General features: G+C 49.8%; 2 protein-coding genes across 2 annotated transcripts in view; one reads left to right on the top strand and one right to left on the bottom strand.

Annotated features, from left to right (window-relative positions):
• Nucleotides 1-397: 397 nt before the first annotated feature.
• FJX1 (four-jointed box kinase 1) lies at nt 398-2,812 on the bottom strand. The gene has a single exon (XM_047878823.1). The coding sequence runs from the start codon at nt 2,569-2,571 to the stop codon at nt 1,270-1,272; it is 1,302 nt and encodes a 433-aa protein (XP_047734779.1). The 5' UTR covers nt 2,572-2,812; the 3' UTR covers nt 398-1,269.
• PAMR1 (peptidase domain containing associated with muscle regeneration 1) overlaps nt 2,216-27,242 on the top strand; it is a 159,471-nt gene continuing 134,444 nt past the window's right edge. Inside the window, exons 1-2 of the mRNA XM_047878822.1 lie at nt 2,216-2,329; nt 4,055-4,148. The gene's annotated coding sequence lies outside the window, so the exon portion shown is untranslated. The remainder of the gene's footprint in view (nt 2,330-4,054; nt 4,149-27,242) is intronic.

The following is a 27,242-nucleotide window of genomic DNA, read 5'->3' as shown; positions in this document are numbered from 1 at the left end:
GGTTCTACAATATTTGCCAACTGAATAGTATAGAAATATATTGCAGTGAAAATCCTTTCATATTAAAGTTTTATTTGCCAGGAAGTAGAATTCTTTCCTTTCCTCTCTCTCCCCCGCATTTTATGCTGAACTCTGAAATTTCCAGCACTAGGGTTCATCTGAGCAAACAGGACAGGGAATCTGCTCTTGTCTTTGTTTAATTCTCCAAGTTCTGATAGTGACAATTGGGATATATATGCATCCTTTGTTTTGTAAAGCACATCCACAAGGGAGAAACCCTAAGGCTTATTCTAAAAAGCTGGTAGGGCATCAGATATCTCCCACACTTAAAACCACATAAATTAAATTCTAAATTTTAAACTCCCTTTTATTGAAATATAAGTTTGTTTAGCATATTTACAACACTTTATGCACATATATACACAGAAGGCAAAGTCTGTCAAATAAAAAAGTTTTTCTTAATAAAAAATTAAAATAAAAACAAAGTAAAGTGCATGAAATTCATTTTCTTCTGGTGAACATCATCATTGTCAAAATTTTGGTCGATGGGGAGGGGGGAGGAAGAAGAAATTCATTACTTGACTCAGCGCATACAGCCGGTCCTGTATTTGTAGCCCTTAGGCCAAAATGACAAGTGGTTAGGAACAAGTCAGACTCATTGTCAGGGTCTGTAGGACCCCCACCCCGGTTCCGAAGGTCCTGCTCTCTTTGTCCTATCGGGAGCCTTCCCCCAGCTCCTAACAGTGATCTCACCATCACGGTGCTGGAACAAAGGCGGAACACAGGAAGGGGGCTCCACCAGCCAATGTCACAGCCCAGCTCCGGGGCCACCAGCGCAGCGTTTGGTAGGAAATGCAGGATTAGCTCAACGGCTCAAACAGAAGTTTTCCTTTTTCGGAAGGGGAATGCGGGGGCCAAGGAATGGGATGCATCTCCCACGGAGACGGCCACCCGGGGGCCAAACTCCGCAGCCCGTTTCTTCGGATCCAAACTCAGTGCTGGCACAGGGTAGAATCCTTTCAGAGGCTGGGCGGAAGGGATGGTTCACTTCTTCCCCCGGTGAGTTCGTCCTCCCAGAACTTTGAAAGGAAACGGCAGGAGACGGAGAGAAAGGGGCAGGTGGGTGAAGCTGAAGTTTTAGCCTCCTTCCCGCTCCGGCCACTGGCTGGGCGTTGGCCGGCTGGTCCCCCGCGGCGGCCGAAGCGACGGCCCTTCCCCCATCAGCCATTCCTCAGCCAGGGGTCTCTCTCTCTCTTCCTCCAGGGTACGCTAAGTCCCCGGTCGGCGGCCGTACTTGGCCTTACAGTGCAAAATGTGCTTGGCGAGGAAGTCGAGGCGGCGCTGCAGCAGCTGAGCGTGGGGGTCGGCGAGCGCGGCCAGCTCCGGGAAGCGAGGCTCGTGGCGCTGGTAGAGGCGCAGCAGCCGGGCGGCCGCGTCCTGGCCGCGGTGCAGCTCCAGGACGCGCCGCGCAGTCCGCTCGCGGAACACGCACACCGACTGCAGCAGCGGCTCGTTATATTTGTCCCACATGCCCGCCACCCGGTAGCCGTGCACCAGGCCCGCCTCGTTGTCCAGAAAGACCAGCGCCCCGCCGGGGCCGCGGTGCAGGTTGCTGGTGGCGCGCTGCATGACGCGCGGGTCCCACTGCAGGCTGAAGAGGTTGCTGACGAGCCGGTCGAAGTTGGCCGTCAGATAGTCAAAAAGGATCAAGTCGGTCCACTGCACCAGGTCCACCAGCTCCGCCTGGCTGCGGTTGGCCAGCTCGCCCCCGGCGGCACGCAGGGGCCGCAGCTGGCCGTCCTCCGAGCGCCAGGGCGCGGGCACCACCACGTCCGTGAGGTTGGGCAGCCAGCGCGTCAGGCTCACCACGCTGCCCTCCGTCCAGTGTGCGGCACGAAGCTCCTCCTGCACCTGCGCCCACTGCGCGCCGCGAGCCTCCACCCGGGCCAGTGCCAGCGGCGGCACGTGGCGCTGGAGGCCCAGCAGGCGCGCCAGGTAGTAGGACAGGGCCTCGCCCTGTATCTGCTCGGGGTTGATGCCGTAGCGCACGCAGGCGCGGGTGCCGTCGGAAAAGCGGGCCAGCCGGTTGGAGCTGCGCCCGCAGCCGCCGCGCTCCAGGGCCACCACCCGGGCGCCGCGCGCCGCCTCCAGCCACGCCGCCGCCTGCGACTCGGAGAAGCCGCGGGGCACCTGCTCCTCCAGGCCGCGGCTCCAGAAGACGCCCCCGTGCACCACGGCGCGCCCCTCCGGCCCGAGCCGCCGGGATGGCACGTGTCGCTCGCGCTCGCCCGGGGGCCGCCGGGGCGGGCCGTCCGCGCCGGCCGCCAAGGTGAGCAGCGCCCGGAAAGTTTTCAGGGAGCCGCCGCGGGCGTCCCGCGCTAGGGGCGGGGGCAGGGGGAAGCGAGGCGCGGGCCCCGGGCCGCCGCTCCGGGCCGGGCGCCGCGGGAGTCGGTCTTCGGGCGGCTGGGTGCGCGGCGGCAGGAGCCCGCCCCACAGCGCCAGCAGCGAGCCCAGCGCCAGCAGCCAGAGCCCCGCGGCGGCGGCGGCGGCGTCCCGCATCCTCCTGCCCATGCTCCCCCGGCCGTGCCGGGGCCGCCGCCGCTTCAAGCCGAGCCCGGGCGCCCGGGTCCCGGCGGCGAGGCGGGCCCGGCAGCGTGCTGGCTCCGGGGCTCCGGGCGCCTCAGCCCCATCGCGGCAGCGGGGCTCTGCCTGGCGCTCCGCCCCGCGCTGGGAACTCGCCTCGCCGCCGCTTCCCAGCTGCTTTTGTATTTCGCTGTGAGACCCTCGGGCGGGCGCGATTCACAGGCGCCCGGACCACGTGGGAGCGAGGGGGATCCCCCTCCCCCTCCGCGGCCGCGGCTCGCCGCCCCCCACTCCCCCGCCCCCTTCCCCTCCTCTTCCCCTTAAAGCGGCGATGGCTCTTTCCGAGCGGGAGAGGCGGCCCCACTTTGGTCGGGGACTTAGCGGCCTGGAGGAAGCCGGGCTGGCGGCGCCCGCGCGGGGGCGTCGGAGGGGGCGGCACCGAGCTGGAGTGGCGCGGGGTAGGAGGGCCGCGGCTCGGTCCCTGGTTGGAGAGGTCGCCGGGTCTCCGCGCCGGGGCAGCGCCGGCCTCCTGCAAAGTTCAGACTGACCCCTGCCGCGCTCTGGGCGCCGCCTGGCGAGTGTTGGGGCGGGTCCCTTCGCCTGCTCGCTTTCCGACGGTGTGATTCACCCTGCCTTTATGTAAATCCCTGGGAATCTCTCCGAGCCACGGAGGATGTGACTCCAGCCCGGTTAGAGGAACCGTCTGTAGCAAACAACTTTGAACCGACCCCCCTTTCCGACTGTGCTTACCGCGGCGGGCGGCGGCGGGCGTGTGCGCTTTGACGTTGGTGGTTCCGTCTTTCCCGTGGGACTCACGGGGGCATTAAACCTGGCTGTGCAAGTAATAGAACACCTAGGGCAGCTCCTAGCCTTTCGTTCATCGATTCAACAAAGCGTCGGTCTCAGGGCAGTAAAACCCACAGATTCTCCCCGTGTTCGAGGAGCTGACGTTCCTGGGAGAGGTTCAGGTTGCTAAGAGAGCATTGTGTAACCCAGGATCCGACCTAGTGCAGGAGGTAGAGGTGCCAGGGACACACACACACACACACACAGACACACACACACTCTCTCTCTCTCTCTCTCTCTCTCTCTCTCTCTCTCTCTAAAGAAATGATACAGTTTTGCCCACGAGGAAACTGAGGCAGGGAGAAGGCTTGCTCAATATGCTAGACTTAGCAAGTGCACAAACTAAAATTCAAACTTGGGCCTTCTGGCCGCGTGCCACCTGATTTTCCCTTCATCAAGAAGCTCATTACTTTATCAAGTTGCCAGTATCTTCATTTTTTTTTTAATCGTTGTCATTTAGCCAGTTACTTTCGTCTCCAAAAGTGACTTTCAATTCGAATGAAAAAGAATCCTGATATTACATTTGACTTGCTGGTTTAATGGCTTAAGGGAAAAATATGATTGGGGAGGGGGTGGAAGAGAAAAAACCCAAAACAATGACGTAACAGACCACATTGTCTTCCAGCCACCTCTGGGTTCAAGCCACCAGGAAGGCTCTTGGATAAGAATTGACTTTCCCCCTTCCCTCTCTGCAGGAGCATGTCCCAGAAACAAAACAGGTAAGACACAAGATGGGGGTGGGGTAGGGGTGAAGGTGGAATCCACCTCCTGAAAGCAGGGGTTTGACATGTTTTCTTGCATGTGTTTCTTTTCTCTCTTTATCCTCCATCAGGTGCACATGGGGGTTTTTGACTTTATGAGCTCATCAGCTGGCACTGATTATATTTTATTCTCCAAAGAATGAATGTTTAGAGTTATAGGGCAGACGCCCTCATGTTTGCGGCTGAACAGAAGCATCAACAGACCGTATCTGGAGCCTTCTAGTGCTTACCCTATATGCCCTCAAGTGTTTCCATATTGGCTGAAGTGTGGAGTCTTTGTTGAATCTGTTCCACACCACACAGCTATATCATGCCTTTTTATAGATCTTATCTGATGATGCGCTGACTGTGGCTCCCATATGTATGCATCAAAACATATTAATTCAGTAAAAGATACTTTCTGCTCTGTGTATGCTCTGTATCTTCTGTTTCCCTAAAGGGCAGGGACTAATGTTTCTTGACAACCTTTTATTTTTCTTAAAACCACCTAATATAATATATTACACCAAATAGATGCTCAGTAAATTGAATTTGATTTTTTGTCTTTTGGTTTAACTTCTGAGAATTTTTTTTTTTTTTTTAAACGCGATGCTTTCAGCTTGGGTAAACTGTAAGCAAGATCTCCACCTTGTGGGCACAAGTGGAATATCATCTGTGTATGCATGTTTCACAGGATAATTCATTATTTCAGTTAAATTCTGAGAATATTAGGCGGCTACCACAGTCCGTGACATGTCCTGGGTGCTATGGGGAAATGAAAAGTAGTCGGCGTCTTTGTCTTTTTAGCTGTTAACAAAAACTATAGACAACTGCCAGGGATAGTTCACTGTAAACTATGAGGCAAGGAGTCCCTCTTGTCTGTTTCAGGGCTGCCTGGCACCGTGCCTGGCACTTAGTGGGTGTTCAATACGATTTTGTGAATAAGTCATTGGAATGTTAATGAGATTAAGTTTCGGCAAGTGGCACGTTGGTTTTTTTATTTTTATTTTTTTTTACTTTATTATTTTTTTAACGTTTATTTATTTTTGAGACAGAGAGAGACAGAGCATGAACGGGGAAGGGTCAGAGAGAGGGAGACACAGAATCTGAAACAGGCTCCAGGCTCTGAGCTGTCAGCACAGAGCCCGATGCGGGGCTCGAACTCACGGACCGCGAGATCACGACCTGAGCCGAAGTCGGCCGCTTAACTGACTGAGCCACCCAGGCGCCCCAGTTTTTTAATTTTTTTAATAAAATCTGTGTACTACTAAAAGGTACAAAATAAGAACTTTCGTTCAGTTTAAAAGGAAAAAAATATTGGTGAAGGCTCCACATAATGTAGGAAGAGGAAGCACGTGGCTTTCCTTCAGGGAGAGCTGGCCTCCAACCCAGCAACTCCACATCCCGGAATCTTTCAGTCATGTTCCTGGTACTGACGAAGAAAACTGGGCCTTAAAGAGGTTGGCTAAGCTCTTACCCCTAGGAAGATGGGCTGACCTTATCGTAGCCCTTTGCCCGTAGCTACAGGACTGAATGCACCTCATACCAAAATGGGATGCGCTAACAGAAACTTGAACAAATGCACCGAAATGTAGAGTTCCGTAAAACCAAAGGAATAAGCCCAAACCAAAACGCAAGCCCCCAATGGAATGCAGTTTTAAAATGGTCTTTGATGATTTTAGAGAGTATTTAAACACACCCCTGTGTTTTCACCTGCAAGATGACCACACTCCCTCCTGCCTTTACTTCCCAGTCCAAGGACACTCCTCTCCCCCGCTCCTGGCCAAGTCACTGTGGCTCAGACTGTGGGATAGCACCGCCTGATGCTTGCGGATGAAGGAAGGTGCTGCTCATCTGTCCCTATGAACCTATTTTCACCTTGAAAACTTTCTTAATATTCCTCGGAGCTTCTCCCTGAGCCTTGACTTCCAGTTGCTTCAAATTTTTCCATAGTTCTGTTTGAAGAATGATGTGGCTCATTTAACAGTGCCTCCTGGGGAAGAGGGTGGGGGTGGAGTGGAGGGTTGGGAGCAGGGCTGGAGGCTTGGAGTTGGAACGTTTCCCAAGTCTGGCATTTCCACATTCTGGCTGTTTCCTTTCTGGCCAGTTATTTCCCTTCTATGAGTTTAGATTTCCACATCTGAGAAATGAGGGTAATAAATCCTACCTACCTCACGCAGTTGTTAGGACGTGCTAGCGAGATATTACTAATCACCACAAAGCTGGCGGCAAACACCGAGTGCTTATTATGGGCTTGGCACGGGGCTAAGCCCCGCACACGTGTTATCTGCTTTAACCTTTCCAGCAAATACGATTGTCCCCCTTTTACAGATGGGAATGCTGAAGCCTAGCCAATGACTAGCCTGAAGCCATATAGTAAGTAAAGCGCAGGGCTGAGATTCTAGAATGATGGAGGACAAACCCTTTGCAAAAAAAAAAAAAAAAAAAAAATTATTGCATTAAATCCAAGTAGACTCAACTCAGATTACATTTTGCTTTGAAATGTTCTCTGGGGTTGCTACTAAGTGAAACGGTTAAGAGACCAAATCCTCAAGCCAAATTGGGTTTAAAACTTCCCGGGCATGTAACCTTAAGTTACTTGACCTCTCTGTGCCTCAGTGTACTCATTTGTAAAGTGTGGTTGTACAAGTATTGTTGGTGTTACTAATACTAATGGTAACAATTATGTAACATCTGATGATTAACACTACTTATCGGTAACAAACCTTGTAGGTCATTGTGAGGATTAAATTAGCTCCTGTATTTAAAATGCTTGAAAGACTATCTGAGTTCATTCTTCTAGTATTTGTGTGACTATGTGTGAGATTATTAGCTCTGTGACCCTGGGCAGCTTTCTAACCTCTCTGGGCCATAGTTTTATTTGGGTCTGCCTTTCCCCCCCTTTCCCCGTAGGGTACCGTATTTTTCTGCTTGAGGATCACTTTCCCTTCCTTGGTATGTCTCTATTGGGTCTCGAGCTCAAGAATTGCTTACCTGATCCCGTCCTCACATACCTGGCTGCCAGGGGCAGGCATTTACACACCTTGTTCCAGGTAAATCCTGCTGGATAGCTAGAAGGAGGTCAGGAAATGTAGTAGACTTTGCAATTAACCTGTCTGCCTGAATGAGTCCTGCTTTTAAGAATACACTGTGTTTCTGGAACGAAAGTCAAAATTGACATAAACCCGTGATTTATGGTGAGAATAGCATTTTTATGAACCTCTTTATTCCCTTTTTGACCTGCTTTTGAAAAAGATTCCTGTAGCCACTGGTGTTAGAAGCTAGAATCTAAAGGTTAGTGCTCTGGCGAATTAATTTAGCAAGTTTTAAAGCCGTTGCCGAGACGAACCTGTCAGATAGCGTCATACTCTAGTTACAGGGTGTGGTGATAAAAATACCGGGCTGGGCATTTGGGGACAGGAGTTTTTTTTTTCTCTGCTATAATTTAGTTCAACTGCAATTTTGTCTTCAAGTGGCGAAGGCCAAGAACTGGGCAGTAAGTGATGGGCCATCTGTTTTTCTCTCCTCATTAACGCCTGTGTTGGGAGCTTTGGTTGGTTCTCTTCAGCTTTCTCTTTTGTCCTTCTTCCCGGCAGCTTCCCATTCTCCCTGCGCCTGGGGCTGGAAGAGAAGCTGAGCCCTGGTTGGGCTAAGCCAGTCATGGTGTTTTCAATCCCCTTGCCCGTGTTAGGTGTAGGCATAGGCTTGTGACGCCATTCTGGCCAGTGAGACCTGGAAGACCCCAGAGATGTTTCCGGAAAAGGTATCCATATTATGGCAAAAAGACGCGGAAAAGGTATGGCCCCTTTTCTCCGTGGTTCAGGTCCAGCTGTGAGGGCTGGAATAGGACAGTCACTGTATAACTGCACAGTGAGGCAGGCAGAGCAGAAGGAAGGAGCCTGGGTCCTTGGTAATGTCATCAAACCCTCAAATTAGTCCACCCTGAAGCCACCTTTCCTCTGGACTTCTTGCGTGGTTGAACGCTCTCCAAATTGGGGCTTTTTGCTGTTTGCAGACCAGTGATTCCTACATGATACCATCTCTCACAGAGGAGCTTACAAACCGGAGAGGAGCCAACACGTAAATAGATCTCTCCCATCACAACTGTGCTCCTGGGCCAGCAGCGAAGTGAAGTCTTTAGGCACATGTGCCCTGCAGCCGGGTCCAGTCTTGCATTTGCTAGCTGTGCCATCTTGGGAAGGTCACTTAACCTCTCTGAGCCCATTAACTTATCTGAAAAGTGGAGATGATAACTGTACCTGCCTCATAACATTATTGTGTGGATGAAATGCACATTAAGCACTTAGTAAGTTGCTCAGTAAATATTATTGACTGCTCTAGCAATTATGGAAATATAAGCTATATGGGAACACGGAGGAGGGAGCAACAGATTCTATCTACCAGGAAAGGCCAGGAAGGCTTCACCAAGGAGGCAGATGTTAAGCTGAGTCTGGAAGGGTAAGTGGGGGTTTGCAGGTCAGGCTTCGGGGAGAAGGGCATTCAGGCGAGCAGAGGGAACGACATGGGAGCTCAGCAGCCATGTGCCCACGGGCAGATTACCACATCCTTCAGGAGCTCAATTTCCTCATCCTTAAAAGCACTTGAGTATGTGGGATTAGCTTAATCCGCTTTTGATAAAAGAAACAAAGCTCAGGCCCCCTCCCTAGTTTGGGAAGCCCCGGGTCAGAGATCTTCTACAGCCCCTTCGTCACCCATCTAGGACTGTTTCCCTGCACCCTGAAGAAATTCACTCAACAAACATTTCCCACTAAAGGGGGTGGCTCTCCCCAGCTTTGTTGATTTCTTTGTTCATTGCCACCCAGAGCTTTATCCGGTGCGCAATTAGCAATGCTGTCCCCGCTCAGCTTCCTTGGGAGCCCTGCACATCTCATCAGTCAGATAGATGCTGAAGCTTAATTAAGCTTGTAAAGCTTTCTGATTTTCTCAGATGAAAGGTGGCCCATAAGTACCAGGTTTTATTTTGGTGGCTCCTGCCAAGGGTTATTATAAACAGGGCTTCGTGTGCACTGGCTGAGCTTTTAGGTTGATAATGTGTCAAGACCAATCGAGGCTTCTGCGAGTGGAGATATTATCATAATGGTTCCATCATATGCAGTGGGTGTTAATGGAAGGGGCTGTGGAAAAAAAAAGAAAAAAACGTGGTGCAGGCAGCACACCCGGGATAGAGGTGGCTGCCAGTGAAATATCGGCTGCTCATGGGATCTCCATCATAATCATTAGCTATATTAGCCTTGGAGCCATTCCTCTGCTGTCTCTTTTAGACCAGACTCAAACTCAAATAAAAAATGGATGCTTTAACTCCAAATGAAAATATATTCCTTTGCTGCTTTTTAAAATCCATTTACATTAAAATGATGGCCAGCAGGTAAGTAATTCATAACCGGGGGCTCCCTGCAGTGCGGACGAGTGTCATCAGAACTGGTGAGCAGCCTAAGTGGGAAAGCAAGAGACCTGCAGACCCGGGAAGGTCATGGCCAGTGGGACTGAATAGGGGCTGGAAGGGGTAGCTAACAGGCACTCGCTAGTGGGGAGGAGTGAATGGAGAGATAGCTTCAAGTCTCAACAATGAGATGGGGGGAAGCCGGCTAGAAGGTCTTCAGTAACACAGCCCTGGTTATGAGTGTGCCAGCTTCCTGGGCCCCAGGTTGCATCGCCTAAAACCAGTCTTCCGCATCCCATAGGCAGACGGTCAATAACATCTGGGGATGATGATGATGGCGACGGTGAAGATGGCGGCCGTTGTGTGGTGCCTTGTTGTTAGTTGAACCGTCTCTGCTCTTTTGAAATTCAGTTAATCTTTATCCAGATTCCTATTCCACGGTTTGGGAGGGTACAGAGACTTTCCCTCTATTTCTGAGGGTCCCTGGGGCTTTGTTCCTCAAGCTTGTCCCTCTGCACCTGCTTCTTGCGTTCCTATTTGTTGCCTTGGCCCCAGCATACATTAACGTGGCTGTCAAGTTCGGTGTCTTCATGACTCCTCCTCCACCAAATCCACTTGGACCGAAGGTATGAGTTTAGTGGCTTTACCGAAGATCTTCGGGGCTCCCCAGACTTGAGCGGGGAGGGTGTCTCCTCACTGTGCAAGGCCTTCGTCCATCTAGCCTCCCTTCCCCATCCTCTGTCTCCTCCTCTGCCCTTGGCGGAGAAACGGGGACCTTACTCTGCGTAACACGGGGCTACTCCCACTCAGGCCTCCTCAGGACCTCAGGTTCTATCTCAGGCCAACAAACTGTCAAAGTTTTTCTTGTGATCAAACTGGGAAGAGGATACCGGTGGACACAGATGCCAACAGGGGGCTTCCTACACACAAGGAGGTGTGCTGAGAGCTTTGCATGCACTTAATCTTTAAAACCCACCCCATCCTGCCCCGGAGTTGTTATTCCCCCATTTCACTGATGGGAAAGCTGGAGCGTTGTGACAAGTAACACTTGGCCCAGGAGGCTTCCGCTAAGTGACACAAGAGGAATTCCAACGGTGGTCTGCCGAAAGAGCAAAGATACGTTAGCCGCAATAGCACGTGGCCTCCTGGGGCTGAGAAGCACCCTGGTGAGTTAGCAAAGGGACCTCTTGCTAGGGACTCGTCTCTTCCTCGGTACTGGCACATTGTCTTCCCCCAAGCATCGGAAACAGGTGCTTACTTAGATCTCTCCTGTGTTGTATGATTGAGCCCATCTACTACCGGGAGATATAGTGTGGACTGGAAAGTTCCGTGTGATTAATGTTGTATCAGGTGGGATAAGAATGGCTGGAAAAAAAGCGGGCTGACCTAACTGTCTCGGGGAGGGCGCCATTGCTGTCTCAGGGCCAGAATCGGCTGAGCATCGCACACAAGAATGCCCACTGTAATCTCTCCTCTGATTTCTCCCCTCCCCGAGAGCCAGCTCTGAGATGAGCAGGCCTCTGTGGGGCCGGTCATGTTTGTTACACACCATACACCGTGACGTGCTTTTGAACATCTCTGGTTCCTTTTCCTTTCAACTGAGGGAAAAAGGAAGCAAGAAACCTCAGAGGCCGTTTCTTGCCTGCCTGAGTTTAAAGAATGGCTGCATTTTAGGGACAATATGGGCCTAAGGAATAGCGGGAGAGGGCTGAGGATTAATGACAGTGATATATTTATATAACCCCTTGCAGTCTTGCTGAGTACTCTCCCGTGCCAGTCTGTTGGATTTTTATACCATCCTGCTAGGGAGCAGGAGGGGGCAGGCGTGAGTGACTGTTCGATGTGCTGAAGGAGGAAGCTGAGCTTCATTGCGTTGTGTGATGAGCACAAGGTGAACAGCTAGTTCCTGGTGACCTGGAACTTGAACACACTTCACCTGACTTCCGCCTCAGAGCTTTCCCATAGCATTCCCTCTTTGCTCAGTTGTGTTCACACCTGCAGCCTCTGTCACTATTCTGGTTTTCCACATGGTTACAGGTTTATGTTACGTGTATATTGCAATGTCCACTAAAGCTCCTCGCTCCGGTAAGGAGGGAGGAAAAAAGAGCCCAGGGACAATTCCTAAAGAGCTAAAATATTTAAAAACTCCTCTCCCAATCAGTGGTGACGTCTGTTTCTCCTGCTGGCATCTATGACAGAAAGGGGGAGGGAAAGAACAATCAAGAGAGTTAGGGGAAAAGAGAGGGATTATTGTAAAATCTTTTTCTTGGCTTGGCTCTTTCTGTTGGTTAAATAACCAGAGCATAAACAGGAGCTTTAACCTGAGGCAGTCAGAGGGAGGAAGTGGGAGAAATCACCAATCATTGGATTATTTTCTAAGTGACTTTTGGGGGGGGGGGGTCATAAAACAACCCAAAGTTGGCAAGGAAGAAATAGTAAGAAACAAAAATCTTTCTCTTTGTTCTCTGCTCCTGTGTAGGATACCCTTGCTCACACAGGGCAAAACCAAGCCAACAGACTAAAGCAGGTCTTTTCCCACGGAGGGGATCATTTAGTCTGGCAGCTCTGGGTGCCCCTTAAGATCAGCAAGGGAGCTGGACCACATAGAAGTCCTCCTCCCTTGGTTTTCTCATGTGTAATATGGGACATGAGTGCTTGGTTGCTTTTTGGGAGGTCTGGGAGAATTACATGAGATTATGGGAGTAGGTAAAATGGAGTACGTGAAAGGTCCCGATGGAGTTTCTGGCACGTTGCACATCATAGGCAGTCAGTCAGTATCACAAAGCACTTGCCCAGCTGCATAGAGTTGTGTCTGAGAGGATACGTATAAGCTGTCAGTAATATTACTCCTGGAGAAGGGGTTTGTGTGTGTGTGTGTGTGTGTGTGTGTGTGTGTGTGTGTGTGGTGGGGGGAGGCGCTTCGACTTTTTGTTGTATACATTTTTACTTTCTTTTTTTTTTAATTTTTTTTTCAACGTTTATTTATTTTTGGGACAGAGAGAGACAGAGCATGAACAGGGGAGGGGCAGAGAGAGAGGGAGACACAGAATCGGAAACAGGCTCCAGGCTCTGAGCCGTCAATCAGCCCAGAGCCTGACGCGGGGCTGGAACTCACGGACCGCGAGATCGTGACCTGGCTGAAGTCGGACGCTTAACCGACTGCGCCACCCAGGCGCCCCTACATTTTTACTTTCAATGTCGTAGAGTGTTTGGGAAAGGCATGCTGTGTAAATATTAATGGGTGTGTGTGGAGGGTCGAGTAAAAAGTAAATCACACAGAAAATAATAAAGAATGGGACCTTTTGGTACTTCTGTCTTTGGGTGGTTGTAAAATTTGTACCTGCTACATTTGAATTGGCTTGGGTGGCAAGCGAAAGAAGCTGACTAAGTCAAGGAGCGAAAATGGGATTTGGTGGAGGGACCTTGGAAGAGTTCACCCATGGAAGAACTGGAAATTGGGTGTTGGAAAACACCAGAACTCAGGAGCCCTAGCCAGGTAAGCAGGAGGGCCTCCTGTCAGGGGAACAGGTGTAAGACAGCTTAGCCCCACCCCCCATCACCTTCCACTCAAGCTTTTACATTCCGGGGACAGGGAATCCGATTGGTCCGGTTTGGGACAAAAGTTGCTGCATCATCCGCTCAGCCAGCTTTTACCACCACGTGACAGGGCAGGTGGTATATAGGCGAGCGCTTCCTAGCTGGACCATCATGCACGTGACACTTCTGTGTTGCTTGATTTGGGGCACGTTATCACCTTGCGGTAATTTTTAGATAGGAATGGGAAGACTCTAACAATAAAATAAGTAGAGTTCGGCAGTCTCGACAGGGTGTATTGTACGCATCTTTGATAAGGAGCCAGTGAAAATCAGAACCAAGCAGCAGTCTGCCGTGACTCGTCATTCACGTGCCTAGCGACACGTCACAGGTGACACGCCTGCCTTGGGTCTCAGTAAATGTTAATTGCGATGGCAGACACACCCACACAACAATAACCGTGCGTGTCTGCTTTGACTCCCCCAGTTAGCAGATCCAGAATTTCCGTAAATTTGTTTAGTGATGCCTCTCGGATTAGGAAAGGAGTTTGAGACCTTCCTCATTAAGGTAAACGAAAGTAATAGGACATCTGACATCTGTGATTGTTCTGTCACTAGCTGTTACTCTATGGTGATGGGGAGGCAGGGAACATGAAGAACTTGAATGTATGCAGGATATATTCGGTGGGTGGGTGTGTATGAGAGAGAGACAGAGAGAGAGAGAGAGAGAGAGAGAGAGAGAATATTTCATTGCCCTAGGGCAGGATGATGTAGCCAGTCTTGCATAAGGCAAGCTCAGATCCGGCCCACATTTTCTGTGCTGACCATCTGTGTTTCCCAGGAAAGAGGAGGCCAGCCAGGGCCTGAGAGGTTTAGGAAAAAGTGAGAAGCAGGAAGCACGGCCAGTCCAGGAGGGGCTGGAGGAATGCTTTGTGTCCTTGCAATGCCTCCTGGCAACGCCAGCACCACAGAGGCCTGGCTTGGCTGCCTCCTCTCCCGTTAGCCCCAGAAGCGTCCTTCCCAGTGTCAGTAAATCCTCTCCCTGGCCACCCACCCGTTCCTTGTGACTTTTTTTTTTCCTAGGAATGGGTGTTGTTGGGGGGAGATCATCAGAAACTACTTATTTGAAGGCAGAAGCCTCATCTCTACAAAGGATGGATAGACTGATAACAGGTACCATTCACTGCATCTGGCTGTGTGCCAGGCAACCCCCATATCCTCACAAGTCCTTGCTGGTGGGTTTTATAACCCCTGTTTATAAACAAGGAAACCAGGGGCCTGAGAGCTTCAGTAGATCCCTCAAGTTGGCACGGCTCTTAAACAGAAAAGCCAGAGTGGAACCTGGGCCACTGTGTCTCCAGACCACTGAGACCTAACGCCTTCCCCATGTAGGAAAGCCAGCTCAGAAGGACCCAGGACCCAGCAGCTCTGCCACCCATCACTGGCTGCTCTGGGACGAGCCACAGAACAGGGAGCAGTCTCAGCCTTAACTATAACAAACGGGGAATCCTGATGCAATATCTTCTCCCCAAGCCAGCCCTATAATAATACAGTTAAAAAAAATTTTTTTTAATGTTTATTTTTGAGAGAGAGAGAGATAGAGCATAAGCAGAGGAGGGGAAGAGAGAGAAGGGGACACAGAATCTGAAGCAGGCTCCAGGCTCTGAGGTGTCACCACAGAGCCCAAAGTAGGGCTTGAACTCGTGAACAGTGAGATCATGACCTGAGCCGAAGTCGGACGCTCAACTGACTGAGCCACACAGAAGCCCCTGTAATAATGTGATTTTAAGCAAAGCCTTTGAGGCTATTCTTTTGGGGGATGTTTGGGAGACCAAGGCTCCATGAACTTCCAGGAGCTGCTATCCAACTGTGAGAGCCCTCTGAAGAGCCTTCTTTCTTCCTTCCTTCCTTCCTTCCTTCCTTCCTTTCTTTCTTTGCCTAGTGTTTGTTTATTTTTGAGCGGGGAAGGGGCAGAGAGAGAGGAGGACATTGGATCTGAAGTGGGCTCTGTGTTGACAGGAGAGAGCCCAATGCGGGGCTTGAACTCACAAACCGTGAGATTATGACCTGAGCTGAAGTCGGACGCTTAACCGACTGAGCCACCCAGGCGCCCCTGAAGAGCCCTCTTTCTACAGCCCCTGTTGGAAAACTTTGTTCCTCATCTGCAGCTTCAGATGCTGAGTGCTCTAACCTCTAAAGTTGCTGGAACAGGGCCATTAGGCTGAATAGTTTTATTGGAATTAAAAATATTGTGTATTTTGTGCTAACTGCCTCTGGCCAGAACTGGAATAGAAACGACGTGGCTTCAGACGCTACCATGCACTAATTAAACCAGCAGAGAATGAAGCAACAGAAATACAACAACGACAAAAATGGGAGCTGTGGGCTTCAGGATACTCCCCCCAGCAGGGCCGTCGGGTTGAAATTTCCATTATTTTGAGTGAATATGGCCCCAAGGAATCACGTAGGGATGGTTTTTTTAATGTGATTTCAGGGCAGTCCGTCTTGCAGCATAGGCATGTTAGTAAAGCTATACTGTGCTTGGTTGGGAAAAAAAAGTATGAAATATATGTATACCTAGGAAAGAGTCCAGGACGACATAGACCTGTTACCAGTGGGAACCTTGGGGAAAGGAAATTGGAAGAGAAAGAACTTTCTCCTTTTTCTTTTAAAAATGTTTTTATGTATTCCTGGCGTGCTTCTATTCATTACACTCGGCATGCATTTTTGAACAGATTAGAATGGCCAAGGAAGGGGATGCCTTAGAGTGAATGATTCATACTTCATGGCACTAGGTTGTTAAAAGGCAACCTAGTTGCCTTTAGATTAGATGGGTGACCATTAAGAAGCTGCCTGGAATGATGGGCCTGGAATGAAGACAGGAAGGGTCTGAGCTTGGCTGGTAGCCAGCGGGGATGGAAAGGAAGCGGGGAGGGGCTTGCGTGTCATTAAGAGCCAGGAGCTGGGGTGTGATAAATAATTTTAGATGGCAGTTTGAATGGGCTAAGGGGTGCCCAGAGAGCTGGTGAAGCCTTAGTTTTGGGTGTGTCTGTGAGGGTGTTTCTAGAAGAGATGAGCATTTGAACGTATGGACTGAGTAAAGAAGATCCCCCTCACCAGTGTGGGTGGGTGAACTTCCTTTTGCTTGAACTGGGACATCCATTGTCTCCTGCCCTCGGGCATTGGTGTCTCTGGGTCTCGGGCCTTTGGACTTGAACTAGGACTTAAACGATTGGCCCCCCTGATTCTCAGGCCTTTGGACTTGGGCTGAATTACACCACTGGTTTTCCTGGTTCCCTAGCTTGCAGATGGCGGATCACGGGACTTCTTGGCCTCCATAACCGTGTGAGCCACTTCCTAGAAGTCTCCTCTCCGTGTGTGTGTATAGATCCTACTTTTGTTGGAGAACACTGACTAATACACGGGGGTATCACACAAATTGGCTTAAAGCTTGCAAGGTGGTACTATTTGGACGAGGATGAAACCTAGACATTGGTGATGAGTGGGTGGATGGAAAAATGAATTCCTTCCTAGAACACCCTTTGCTTTCAGATTTAGGCTGAACTCCTTTAAAAGCCTAATTAGGTCCTAAGTAACAGGGGTGTTTCTCATACTTTTCTCCTGACTTCAGCTATTCTTCCCCCAACCAGAGGGTTAAGGCCTTTCTAAGAGCTGGACCATTTCCAGACGACTCACTGGGTCCCTTAGGTCTTTTTATGTTCTAACTATGAGAAACCCTCCTCTGAATGGCTTAGGCAGTAAAGAAGTTTGATTTAAGGCACGAGTAACTAGAAGATCTTCTGAGTTGGTTTGATTTGAGGCCTCACCAATGTCCTCAAACTCCTGGCCCAGTCTTTCAAGTTTGGTATTCTGCTCTTTATACAACAGCAGCCTGGCTTCCTCATGGTGGCAAAATGGATGTGGCAGTTCCAGCCCTTACCTCCGCAGTATCTAGAAGAAGATAATGTTTTTCCCCTAGAAGTTCCTTGAAAAATCTTCCCTTCAATTCTCATTGGCTCCAAGTGGGTCACGTGTCCATTCTGGACTGAGTCTCTTTGGCTAGAGAATGCTGACTGGCTTAGGTTTCTGGAGTCAATCACAGTTATATGGGTGTCAACCCACCCTTATATAAACGGTCAGCCCACTTTTCTCCCACCCATAGGGCCCATTACACCATGGGGGAGGGTTAGAGGGGCTATGAGGGAGCTGTCAAGTTCTAGTTTGGGATGATGGAGCAGGAATGGTCCGTATTTGGGGTGGATGGTGGTGAAAGAGGAAAATGGCCAAGGTAGGTGGTGGATTTTCCAAATTGAGAAGCAGGACAGTGAGTGTGAGCTCTGCTCAGGAGCTCAGAGTCCTCTCTAAAGCAGCACCCCTGAGGCTATGGTGGGGGGCCGTGGAGGAGAATGATTATGAGGTGCTGGGAGAACTGGGCACAGAGAACCAAGGTCATGGGTGCTAGACAAGGGGCCTCCAGGGATTTGCCTAGCTCCGAGGGAGTGAGCCAGCCAGGGAGATGCCTCTTTCAAAGGGTCTGATGGCCTGAGTGGGCAACTGGTGAGTGGACCCCGTGGCAGCATGGAGCAGTGTCACCACACAGCAGGTGGAGGGCCACTGACCCAGAGCAGATCTGTGGCACTGAATGAGTTCATTTACGTAGAACACTTGGAATGCTAGGTGTGGAGGGCATGCCCAATCACTGGTAGCAGTGATCTTATTTTTAATTTTTTTATTTTAAGTTTATTTATTTATTTTGAGAGAGAGAGAATGAGCAGGGGAGGGGCAGAGAGAAACGGAGAGCGAGAGAATCCCAAGTGGGCCCTACACCATTAGCGGAGCCCAGTGCGGGGCTGGAACTCACGAACCGTGAGATCGTGACTTGAGCCGAAACCACGACTCAGGTGCTTAACTGACTGAGCCACCCAGGCACCCCAGAAGTGGTCTGAGGACAAGGCCAAGATGGCAGAGCCAAGATGGAATCTGGGTGCTTGATGGTGGGATGAGTCACGCAATAACCCATACCAGCTTTTGACTTTATCTCCGGGCTTCTTTTATTTGAGAGAAATCTAAACCTCTGTCTGGTATAAGCTATTGTTATTTGTGTTTTATATGCAGCCGAGTCTAATCCCAACTGAGAAACTTGTGCCTTTCTGAACTTCCTGTTGGGTGGAAATTAAATTCCTCACTGTCTAAACTGTTGGGAGTTGGTGTTGCTTTTACGTGCGATCAATGGCGTCCTCATGGTTTCCTCTTCCAAACCCATACTGTTAACATCTGTATTGGCGAGTCAGCTACAACACAGGACTGTATTCTTCAATTCTCCGTGGCTTGTGGTGAGAGAGGTCCTAATATTGGGATCCCCACCACGTTCTACATACCTTTCCCGCCTCTAAGCCCCATCTTTGGGCAATAAATAGCTTCCAGAAAGCCCAAACAAAAAGCAGATGTTCCTGCTGGCGGCTCCAGGGGTGGTTCACCGTTGGTGGGAAATTCAGGCGGTTTCTTTGGCATTGACCTCAGCCTGCCATGGTAGTGCCCTCCCACCTGAGCAGGGAGGGTGAGGCTCTGAATAGCCTCCTGTGTGCTCCCGCTTCCCCACTGGCTGTCCTCCTCGCTCCCTCAGCCCGACCACGTGGGGTACCTCCCACACAAATCCTCGGGGAGAGGAGCTTTTAATAACTCGCAAGGCAACTATTGACTCAGGTTTTGTTTGCTTGCCACTAAGTTAGCATTTAATAAATGCAGGATTCTTGGCTTAATAGGCCGGTCATTGTGTATTATCAAAATGGCCAATTAATTATTCAAAGCTGTGCTTGAGATACACCAGAGATGTAGCAGGGGTGGCCTCTCTCGTTCCTCATTCGCAGTAAACACTGCGTTTCTGGCCAGTCGGTGTGTGTTTAAAGTATAATAGCTATCTTGTTAAATCCAAGTCTATTAAACCGAAATGGAAGTCAGGAATTCGTAGGGGAGGGCGGGGGAGGGCTCCGTCCGTGTGTGTTGAGAGCATCCCAAGCCACCGGCTTCATTACTCCCACCTCGCCGAGAGGATGCCAACGCCCGCTTGTAAAGCATGGCCGGGTTAATAATCGTTTGTTCTTCAGGGACAGAACCACCCATCATCCTTAGCCCGAGAAGCTTTCTTTGGATGCAAACCTGCACCGTAATGACCATAAGGACAGCCACCCTTTACAAATGCCCGTTACGTGCCAAGTGCTTTAGACCCAGGATCTGCAGTCGTCACAGAAATCCCAGCTTACGGATGAGGAAACTGAGGCCTAGAGGGGTTAAACAGTCTGCCTAAGGTCACACGTGTGTTAACTGGCAGACCTGGGAATCAGACTCGGGTGATTTGGGCTCTAACGCTCATTGTCTCTCGTAAAGACCCCGAGGCCTTGAATGTGTGTCCTGTGTCTCACACAGGAAGATGCTGTCCCTTGCCTCTTGGCTCAGAACCTGATCACTGGAGCTGTCTGTTTTACTGCCACCCCTGGTGGCTCCCCAGTCAGGTCCCAGATTGTCCCGGCTTTGGATGCACCCCGGCCTTTCCCCATTCTTGCAGTGTCTCACTGGGGCCAAGGCAAGAGGAGGCCATCCCGACCTCCCTTTGTGCCTCTCTCCCTTTCCCATCCCTGCGTGCAGGACCACAGGCTTTGTCCTCAGATGCGAAAGAGATGGAAAAGAAATCCCCAAAGAGAAAAAAATATCCCATGTATCTGAGCCACTCATCTAGATTCTCTGTTTGGGTTTTCCCCTGCCCTGCTTTGTGAGCCCGTCCGAGCTCCATCCATGCGGGCCTTTGGTTTACCACTGAGACCCAGCAGCCCGCCAGTGGAGAGAGCATAAGACATGAGCAGCTGACTGCCTGGGGACCTTATTCTAGCTCACAGTGTAGGATGCTGAGATGCACGAGCTGACCCTGCATGGGATGTCGCTGAGCGGTCAGGGTGCGTGGTTCGAACCAGGGAGCTAATACGGGGTGATTCTGTCTTCTGCTTAAAGGAGCCAAGCCATTCCTTCCTTCCTTCCTTCCCTCCCTCCTTCCTTCCTTACTTCCTCCCTCCCCCCTCTCTCTTTTTTTCTTTCTTTCTTTTTCTCTTTTCCTCTTTCTTTCTTTCTCTCTTCCTCCCTCCCTCCATCCCTTCCTCCTTCCCTTCCTCCTTCCCTCCCTCCTTCCCTTCCTCCTTCCCTTCCTCCTTCCCTTCTTCCTTCCCTTCCCTTCCCTCACCTCCCCTCCCCTCCTCTCCCCTTCTCTTTCTTTTTTTCATTCATTCATTCATTCATTCACTTACTCACTCAACACATTATTTGTTGTCGGCTTCCTTTGTGTCAGGCACTGATGTGAAGCATGAGGTCTCATGCCGTGTTTTGGAATCACATGGGCAGGTCAGAGGAAGAAGCACTGACAGGACAGAGAGTTAGCAGGTCTGGGTTTGAGTTCAGATGACCGGCTCTCCCGCTTTGCCTGGGACTTCCCGGTTTGGCCCTGAAGGTCCAGCGTCCGCGTGGCAGTTGGTTTGAGTGCCTGTTCTGCCATCTGCTGGTCCGTCAGTCAGTCTGTATTTCTTGAGGGCCAGTTATGTGCCAGGCAGTGTTGCGCTGCTGTGAGAACAGTGGTGAACAAAGCTGGTTTCCTGTGTTCGAGGGGCCCTTTCCAGTAGCAGCAGACAATACCAGGAAAAACAAATAAGATCAGTTAAGGCGTGTCTCAGTGCCGTCCAGAAGGTGAATCAGGTACCATCAGGTGGGTTGACTGCCTGGTGGGAGGGGCTGTCTGAGCTAGGAAGGTCAGAGAAGGCCTCGATGGCCAGGGACAAGGGAGAGAAGCCTCAGTGAAGAGAAAGAGGTGGTCAGGTGAAGACCGGGGAGGGCAGCCTTCTGAGGGCAGAGGCCCTGAGACGGACACACATCAGCCAGGTTTGGGATCAGAAAGAGGCTTAGTGTGGTTGGGTACAGGGGAGGAGGGAGGAGGGAGGAGGAGGGAGGGAGGAGCAGGGGCCAGATGATGGAGGACCTTGGGCTCCACACCTGGTGTGTGCCCTGGGGGTAAATCACCGTCAGAAGAAGAGTCAGAGGTTCAGAGAGGTCAGGCAGAGCTGGCAAACATACTTCACAGGGCGATCTCCCCCCACAAACGTGCTTTCTCTGTTAGATTTTCTATCTTGGGGTGAACATCACCATTCAGAGTTGTCCAGGCTCAAAAATCGCCTGGGTTCCTCCTTCCCCGCCCACCTCTGTCCCCATTCGGTTAGTCTCTGAATCTCATCAGCTCCACCTCCCACTCAGCCTCATGTCTACCTCCCCTCCACATCCTCCCCGCCCCTGCTCTTCGGCAGGTCTCTCGCTGTCCCTGTGCTGCACCGGCCTCCTGACTGGTCTTGCCCTAATGTCTTCCTCATATTGATACACGTTGCCAGAACTCCTTCTAAACATAGGTCACATCCCACCACATCCTTGCTTAAGCCAGCGGTACTCAGCATATATTTCTCAAGTTGAATTCTCAGAAGCAGATTCAGAGATGGAGAATTGTGTACAGGCATTTTAGGGGGGGGCGTGCTCTTGGTTCTGACATGGTGAACTATGTGAACTGAATGTTGAGTATTGAGCTAAGCTTTCCTTCCTGGGATGAAACCCACTTGCTTATGATGTGTTTTATATATATATATATATATATATATATATATATATATATATATGTATATATTTGTATATATTTGTATATATGTATATTTGTATATATATGTATATTTGTATATATATGTATATTTGTATAATGCTGGATTCAATCTGCTAATATTTTGCTAAAGATTTTTGCATCTATGTTCATTCATGGTGTCATGGTATTCACTTATGCTATGTACAGTTTTTGCCTGATTTTGGTATGCATGGAATGCGGGCCTCCTGAAATGAAGACAGGTTGTGCTGGGCACAGGAGTCTAGGACAAGGGACTCCTGATTTTATTTTAAGATTCTTAGCACCATCTGGTTTTTCGTTGTCCTGCCTTAGTACAGGAAAATAATGTTATAAAATACAAAAAACAAAAAAAAGGAAAACAAAATTCAAACGTGATTTTTCACGAGTTGATTTTATTTTACTTTTTCCGAGGGGATATAGAGAAAGGAGTAAGGTGGTTGCAGGGGGGCTGGGTAACAGATAAAAGGTAGGATTGAGTAGGCCTGAACTTGACCCAAGGTGACGACTGCCAGACCCAGAGCACCTTCTGTGCCAGGAGCTGTGCCGGGCCGCTTTGTGTCATCCGATTTAATCCCGGGAGGAGCCTGTATCAGTTAACTATTGCTCTAGAGTAAGCCATCCCCAGACTTAGTGGCTTAAAACAACTGTTTATTCTGCAGTGAACACAGTAATGCAGCAGGCTTCCTTGCCAGAAGCCAGAGAAAGAGATGGGTGGATGAAAGATCCGTCCACAGAACTCTTCTGCCAGTTTATTCATCTGCTCCTTATAACTGAATGCTGAAGGAGTGGTTAAAAAGAGGGCATGTGGGGGCACCTGCGTAACTCAGTTAAACATCCAACTTCAGCTCAGGTCATGGTCTCGAGGTCGGTGAGTTTGAGCCTGCGTTGGGCTCTGTGCTGATGGCTCAGAGTCTGGAGACTGCTTCAGATTCTGTGTCTCCCTCTCTCTCTGCCTCTCTCTCTCTCTCTCTCTCTCTCTCTCATAAATAAACATTAAACAATTTTTAAAAGAGGGCATGTGTACCGGGTAGGCATGTGGACTCATGTCATCCACGGAATGGTGCAAGGTACAAAGGATCATCTCTACAAATGGGATGGGTGTTCTGCAATTTGGGCTGGGCAGTTACTCTTTGGTTTTGCCTGGGGTCACTTGTGGCCCTACAGTCATCTGCCCATGTGGCTCAACTGGGGTAAAAGGGTCCCGGAAGGTGACTCTCTGGTGGTCACAATGTGTCTGGTGATTAGCTGGGGCTGCCAGTGGGAGTAGCTTGGTTCTTCTCCTGTGGCCTTCCCAGCAAGATACCCTCGATTTCTTAGATGGTGGTGGCAGTGTTCCAAGAGGGCAAACCCAGTGTGCAAACTCTTATCAGCTTCTGTAGGTGTCCCTTTGACAATGTCCCATCAGTCAAAGCAAATCCCATAGCGAAGTCTAGCATCAGTGGGGGAGGGGGACGCACAAGGGCATGGATACTGGGTGAGGGGATTCATCGGGAGCATGCAAATGTAGCAGTCTGCCACAGGATGCTATGAAGTGAGTATTGATTGTCATCCTCACTTTATAGAAGAGAAAACCAAGTTAAATAGCTTGCCCAAGGTCTTCACTCATGTCTGGCAAGGGTGGCGTGGAGCTGGGTCTCACACTCTCTGCTCTGTCTGACTCCAAACCCCAAACCCTGAACAGGGCAGGGTTTCTGGCGTCCTGCCTTGGCATCGACTTCTTTTGCATAGTCCATTGTGAGATTATCCTGACTGACATGTTGAGACTCCTTTTCTCAGGTCTGTTGCCGGTCTCTTGCGAGTCTGCCCTCAACTGTCCTACGCACACACACACACACACACACACACACACTCAACACTCAAAAGAGCATGACTGAACCATATTCCCTCTTTGCATGTATTCCTGTAAAGGTTTTACACGGTACTTCCCACTCTGACTTGCTTTATTTATGGGGTCTGGGCGGATGAATGCTTGTCACATTCGTAGAGATAACCTTTAGTATCTGGTACCATTCACTGGATGAGAGGAGTCTGCACACCTCCCTGGTACAAATGTCCCGTTTGTAATCATCCCTGTGGCATTCAGTGACAAGATGGAAGTGGCCAAGAAGGCAGAAAAGTTCTGTGCTCTTTAATGTATCCATCTTCTTCTTTGGCTTCTAGCAGGGAAGCCTGCTGTGTTCCTTCTCTCCCACCATTCCTAGACCATCGGAGACAGGGGGAGTGGAGCGCTCTCCCAGTCATTGCCATCAGAAACCCTGTAGCATCTGACAGACCGAGACGGATTGCCTCTTACTCAGTGAGGCCTGTCTTGTTGACAGGGTCCAGCCTGAAGCAGCATTCCAATGTTGTTATTGGCAACGTGATTGAGAGGGAAGCTGGGCCATTTGTCAACTTGGCCTTCACAGGACTATTAGAGTGCAGCAAGAGATAAAATGTATTTTGTTTTCAACAAGGTTCCATTTCTGTCCTACATGATCAACCCCAAAGATGTCATAAAAATATGACTTCTTATTACTCTACTTTTAGAGTATTTTGAAACTGTTAGGAGGGGTGCAAGCAGAGAACTGAGTGTTAATCCTTACTGATAAGCACCATGCTCTTCCGTGCTGGTTATTTGTGTGATGGAATAGTGCCATCCCCCTGCCCTGCTCCACAGGGGTGTCCCAGGTGAATATGCTTGTTACACAGCAAAGGGAAATCAAGGCTATGGATGGAATTAAGGTTGCTGCTCACATGATTGTAAAACAGGGAGAACATCCTAGGTTATCCTGGTGGGCTCCATGTATCAGAAGTGTCCTGAAGTGTGGTATAGGGAGGTTGAAGGGTCAGTCAGTGAGAAACACTCAACAAGCCACTGTTGGCTTTAAAGGTGCAAGGGGGTCATAAGCCAAGAGAAGAGGGCAGCCTCTAGCAGCTGGAAAACACAAGGAACCTTCCTCCCCTTGAGTAGCTGGGAGGAATGCAGCGCTGCTGATACCTTGATTTTAGCCAAGTGAGACCCACTTCAGACTGCTGACCTGTAGAACTGTAGGCTCATAAATCTGTTCCATTTTAAGCCGCCAAGTTTGTGCTAATTTGTTACAGCATCAATAGGAAGCAAATACACTACTGTTCGTTAGCTCCCTGAGTAAAGGTCAGTGTTTAAAGAGTACCCTCATGGGGCACCTGCGTGGCTCAGTCGGTTAAGCTTCCCATTTTGGCTCAGGTCATGATCTCGAGGTTCACAAGTTCGAGCCCCGCGTCAGGCTCTGTGCTGACAGCTCAGAGCCTGGAGCCTGCTCAGATTCTGTGTCTCCCTCTCTCTGCCCCTGCCCTGCTCATGCGCTCTCTCTCTCTCTCTCTCTCTCTCTCTCAAAAATAAATAAACATTTTTTAAAATATGAAATTTATTGTCAGATTGGTTTCCATACAACGCCCAGTGCTCATCCCAACAGGTGCCCTCTTCAATACAAATAAACATTTAAAAAATAAAAAAATAAATAAAGGGTACCCGCACTGTGTTTGTGGAGGGCTACAGCGCACACCATAAGAGCAGGATTCGTCACTTGTGGTGGGAATATTACGCCACCCATCATGTTTCCAGACAAATCCATATTAGAGCCACACTACTCTTCTACCAGAGAGACTTATCTGATTGGTGAGGCTGAATTAGGAATTAATGAGCTTGCTCTTTTTTCGCGCATAAGTTTATTTGCTGGACTGAGTTAAAATTGTTATTCTCTGTTCTCTGTGGTGTCATTGGGTTCACTCATGTGCTGTGGTCAGTTGGCACGTTGATTGGGTGTTGGCTGCTCCTGAAGGATGTCATTCACAGGTTCAGCAGTTACCCAAGCTTCCAGCTGGGGTACGCTGGTTTTCATCCTGGGCAAAAGCTAGCTTAGGCTTCCCCACTTGGCAGCTGGGTTCCAGGAGGGAGAATGCAGAGGTCTTTTTTGGTCCTGGCTCAGAAATTGCATAATGGCATCGCACTACTTTCCATTGGCCAAAACAAGTCATAAGGGCAGCCTAGATCCAAAAGAAGAGTCGAGAAATAAAGTCTGTTTCTTGATGGGAGCCGGAGTGAGCCCATACTGCAAGGGCACATGCATTCAGGGGTGGGAGGAATTTGTAGCCATATTTCTCAACCTTCCACACTCTCTATGGCTGCCTTTCTCAGGCTCGATGGCCTGAAGCTGGCATACATTCTTCTGTTCCTGCCTTTTCATGTGGTGAGCCCACTGGGGCCAGCTCTGCCCTTGAGGGGAAAGGCTACCGTTGTCCAGCTTCTGTGACTGTGAAGAGATGGTTAAGTGTAATTCAGAGAGGAAGGAGTAGAAAACTCATTCAGGCCTCAAGGTCAATCCCCATGCACCAGTCTGGGTAGCCAGCCATACACCTATTGTTAGGATCTCCTTCTGACTCCTTTGTACTTTTCTCAATTTCTTCAGAACTTGGGGTGGGGGGTGGGGGGGAGAAAGCCATGATCAATTAACGCCTCAGGACTTTAGCAGGAACTACCTGAAGGAAATCGAGAAAGAACCAGTGACAAGCAGGGGAATGCTGAGTAGGGACAAAACCAGGGCACTGTTCTGAAAGAAAAGGTTCAAACTACCAGTATACATGAGGGAGTAGGACGCACAAGACAAAAGGCTTTCACCATCCTTATGGAGCAGCTATAAAGTGTCCAACAATTTGGATGTTTAAGAAATACTGATAGAATCCTGGAAAGCATTTGCTGGCTTTGCATTTCGAGTCTGGTTAAGTCATTTTTTTGCGTGATAGCTGATATTTGGACAAGTCTCCGGAGACAGCAGTGGAGTGTAAAATGCACCCGCATATAAACATTCAGACATCTAGTTCATCTTTTTCTTGGACGACCCGAAGGCGGGTATGTTGAACAGACACAGGCACATTTTCACTATTGTTGATGCAACTGATAACGGGACACAGGAAATGAAGGGTCTCCAGGGGTGGGTGAGGTTTTTCCAGTTAGCATTTAATCCAGAAATCATTTTCTTCCCACAACAACGACAGTGATAAATCAGAGCCGTACGGAGGCTCTCGTTCCGTAGCAACAGCAGCAGCAGCAGGGTGGAGAGGCATTGGTGTGTGGCCACAGGCAGCTTCGGCTTTGTGGTTACAGCAGACACAAGGAAGCGGTGCACCATAGTGGTGCACGTGCTCTGCTTAAAGATAGACCTGGGTTTTTCACTCATGGACTTGCAAATGACTCACTTTGAAACCTTGGGGAGGTAATTTTTCCCTTCTCCACCTGTATTTCTCCTATCAGATGGGGCTCATCATACACAATGCACATACCTATTGTAAGAGTTAAATGAAATGCATCTACAACGTCTGCTCCTGTGCCCAGCACGCTGCAGGTGCACAATGGTGACAGACACACGAAAACCAGATTTGCGGACCTGATGGCAGGAGCCATGATTCAAGCCATGCCATGGAGCTGT

This window comes from Prionailurus viverrinus, chromosome D1 (assembly GCF_022837055.1).
Source record: "Prionailurus viverrinus isolate Anna chromosome D1, UM_Priviv_1.0, whole genome shotgun sequence".
Classification (NCBI taxonomy): Eukaryota; Metazoa; Chordata; class Mammalia; order Carnivora; family Felidae; genus Prionailurus; species Prionailurus viverrinus.
Note: the sequence above shows the minus strand (reverse complement) of the source record. Positions and strands in the feature narration are given on the sequence as shown.

Bases quoted from the DNA above. Each gene is read 5' to 3' on its own strand.
- FJX1 (XM_047878823.1), bottom strand. From the start codon at position 2,571: ATGGGCAGGAGGATGCGGGACGCCGCCGCCGCCGCCGCGGGGCTCTGG.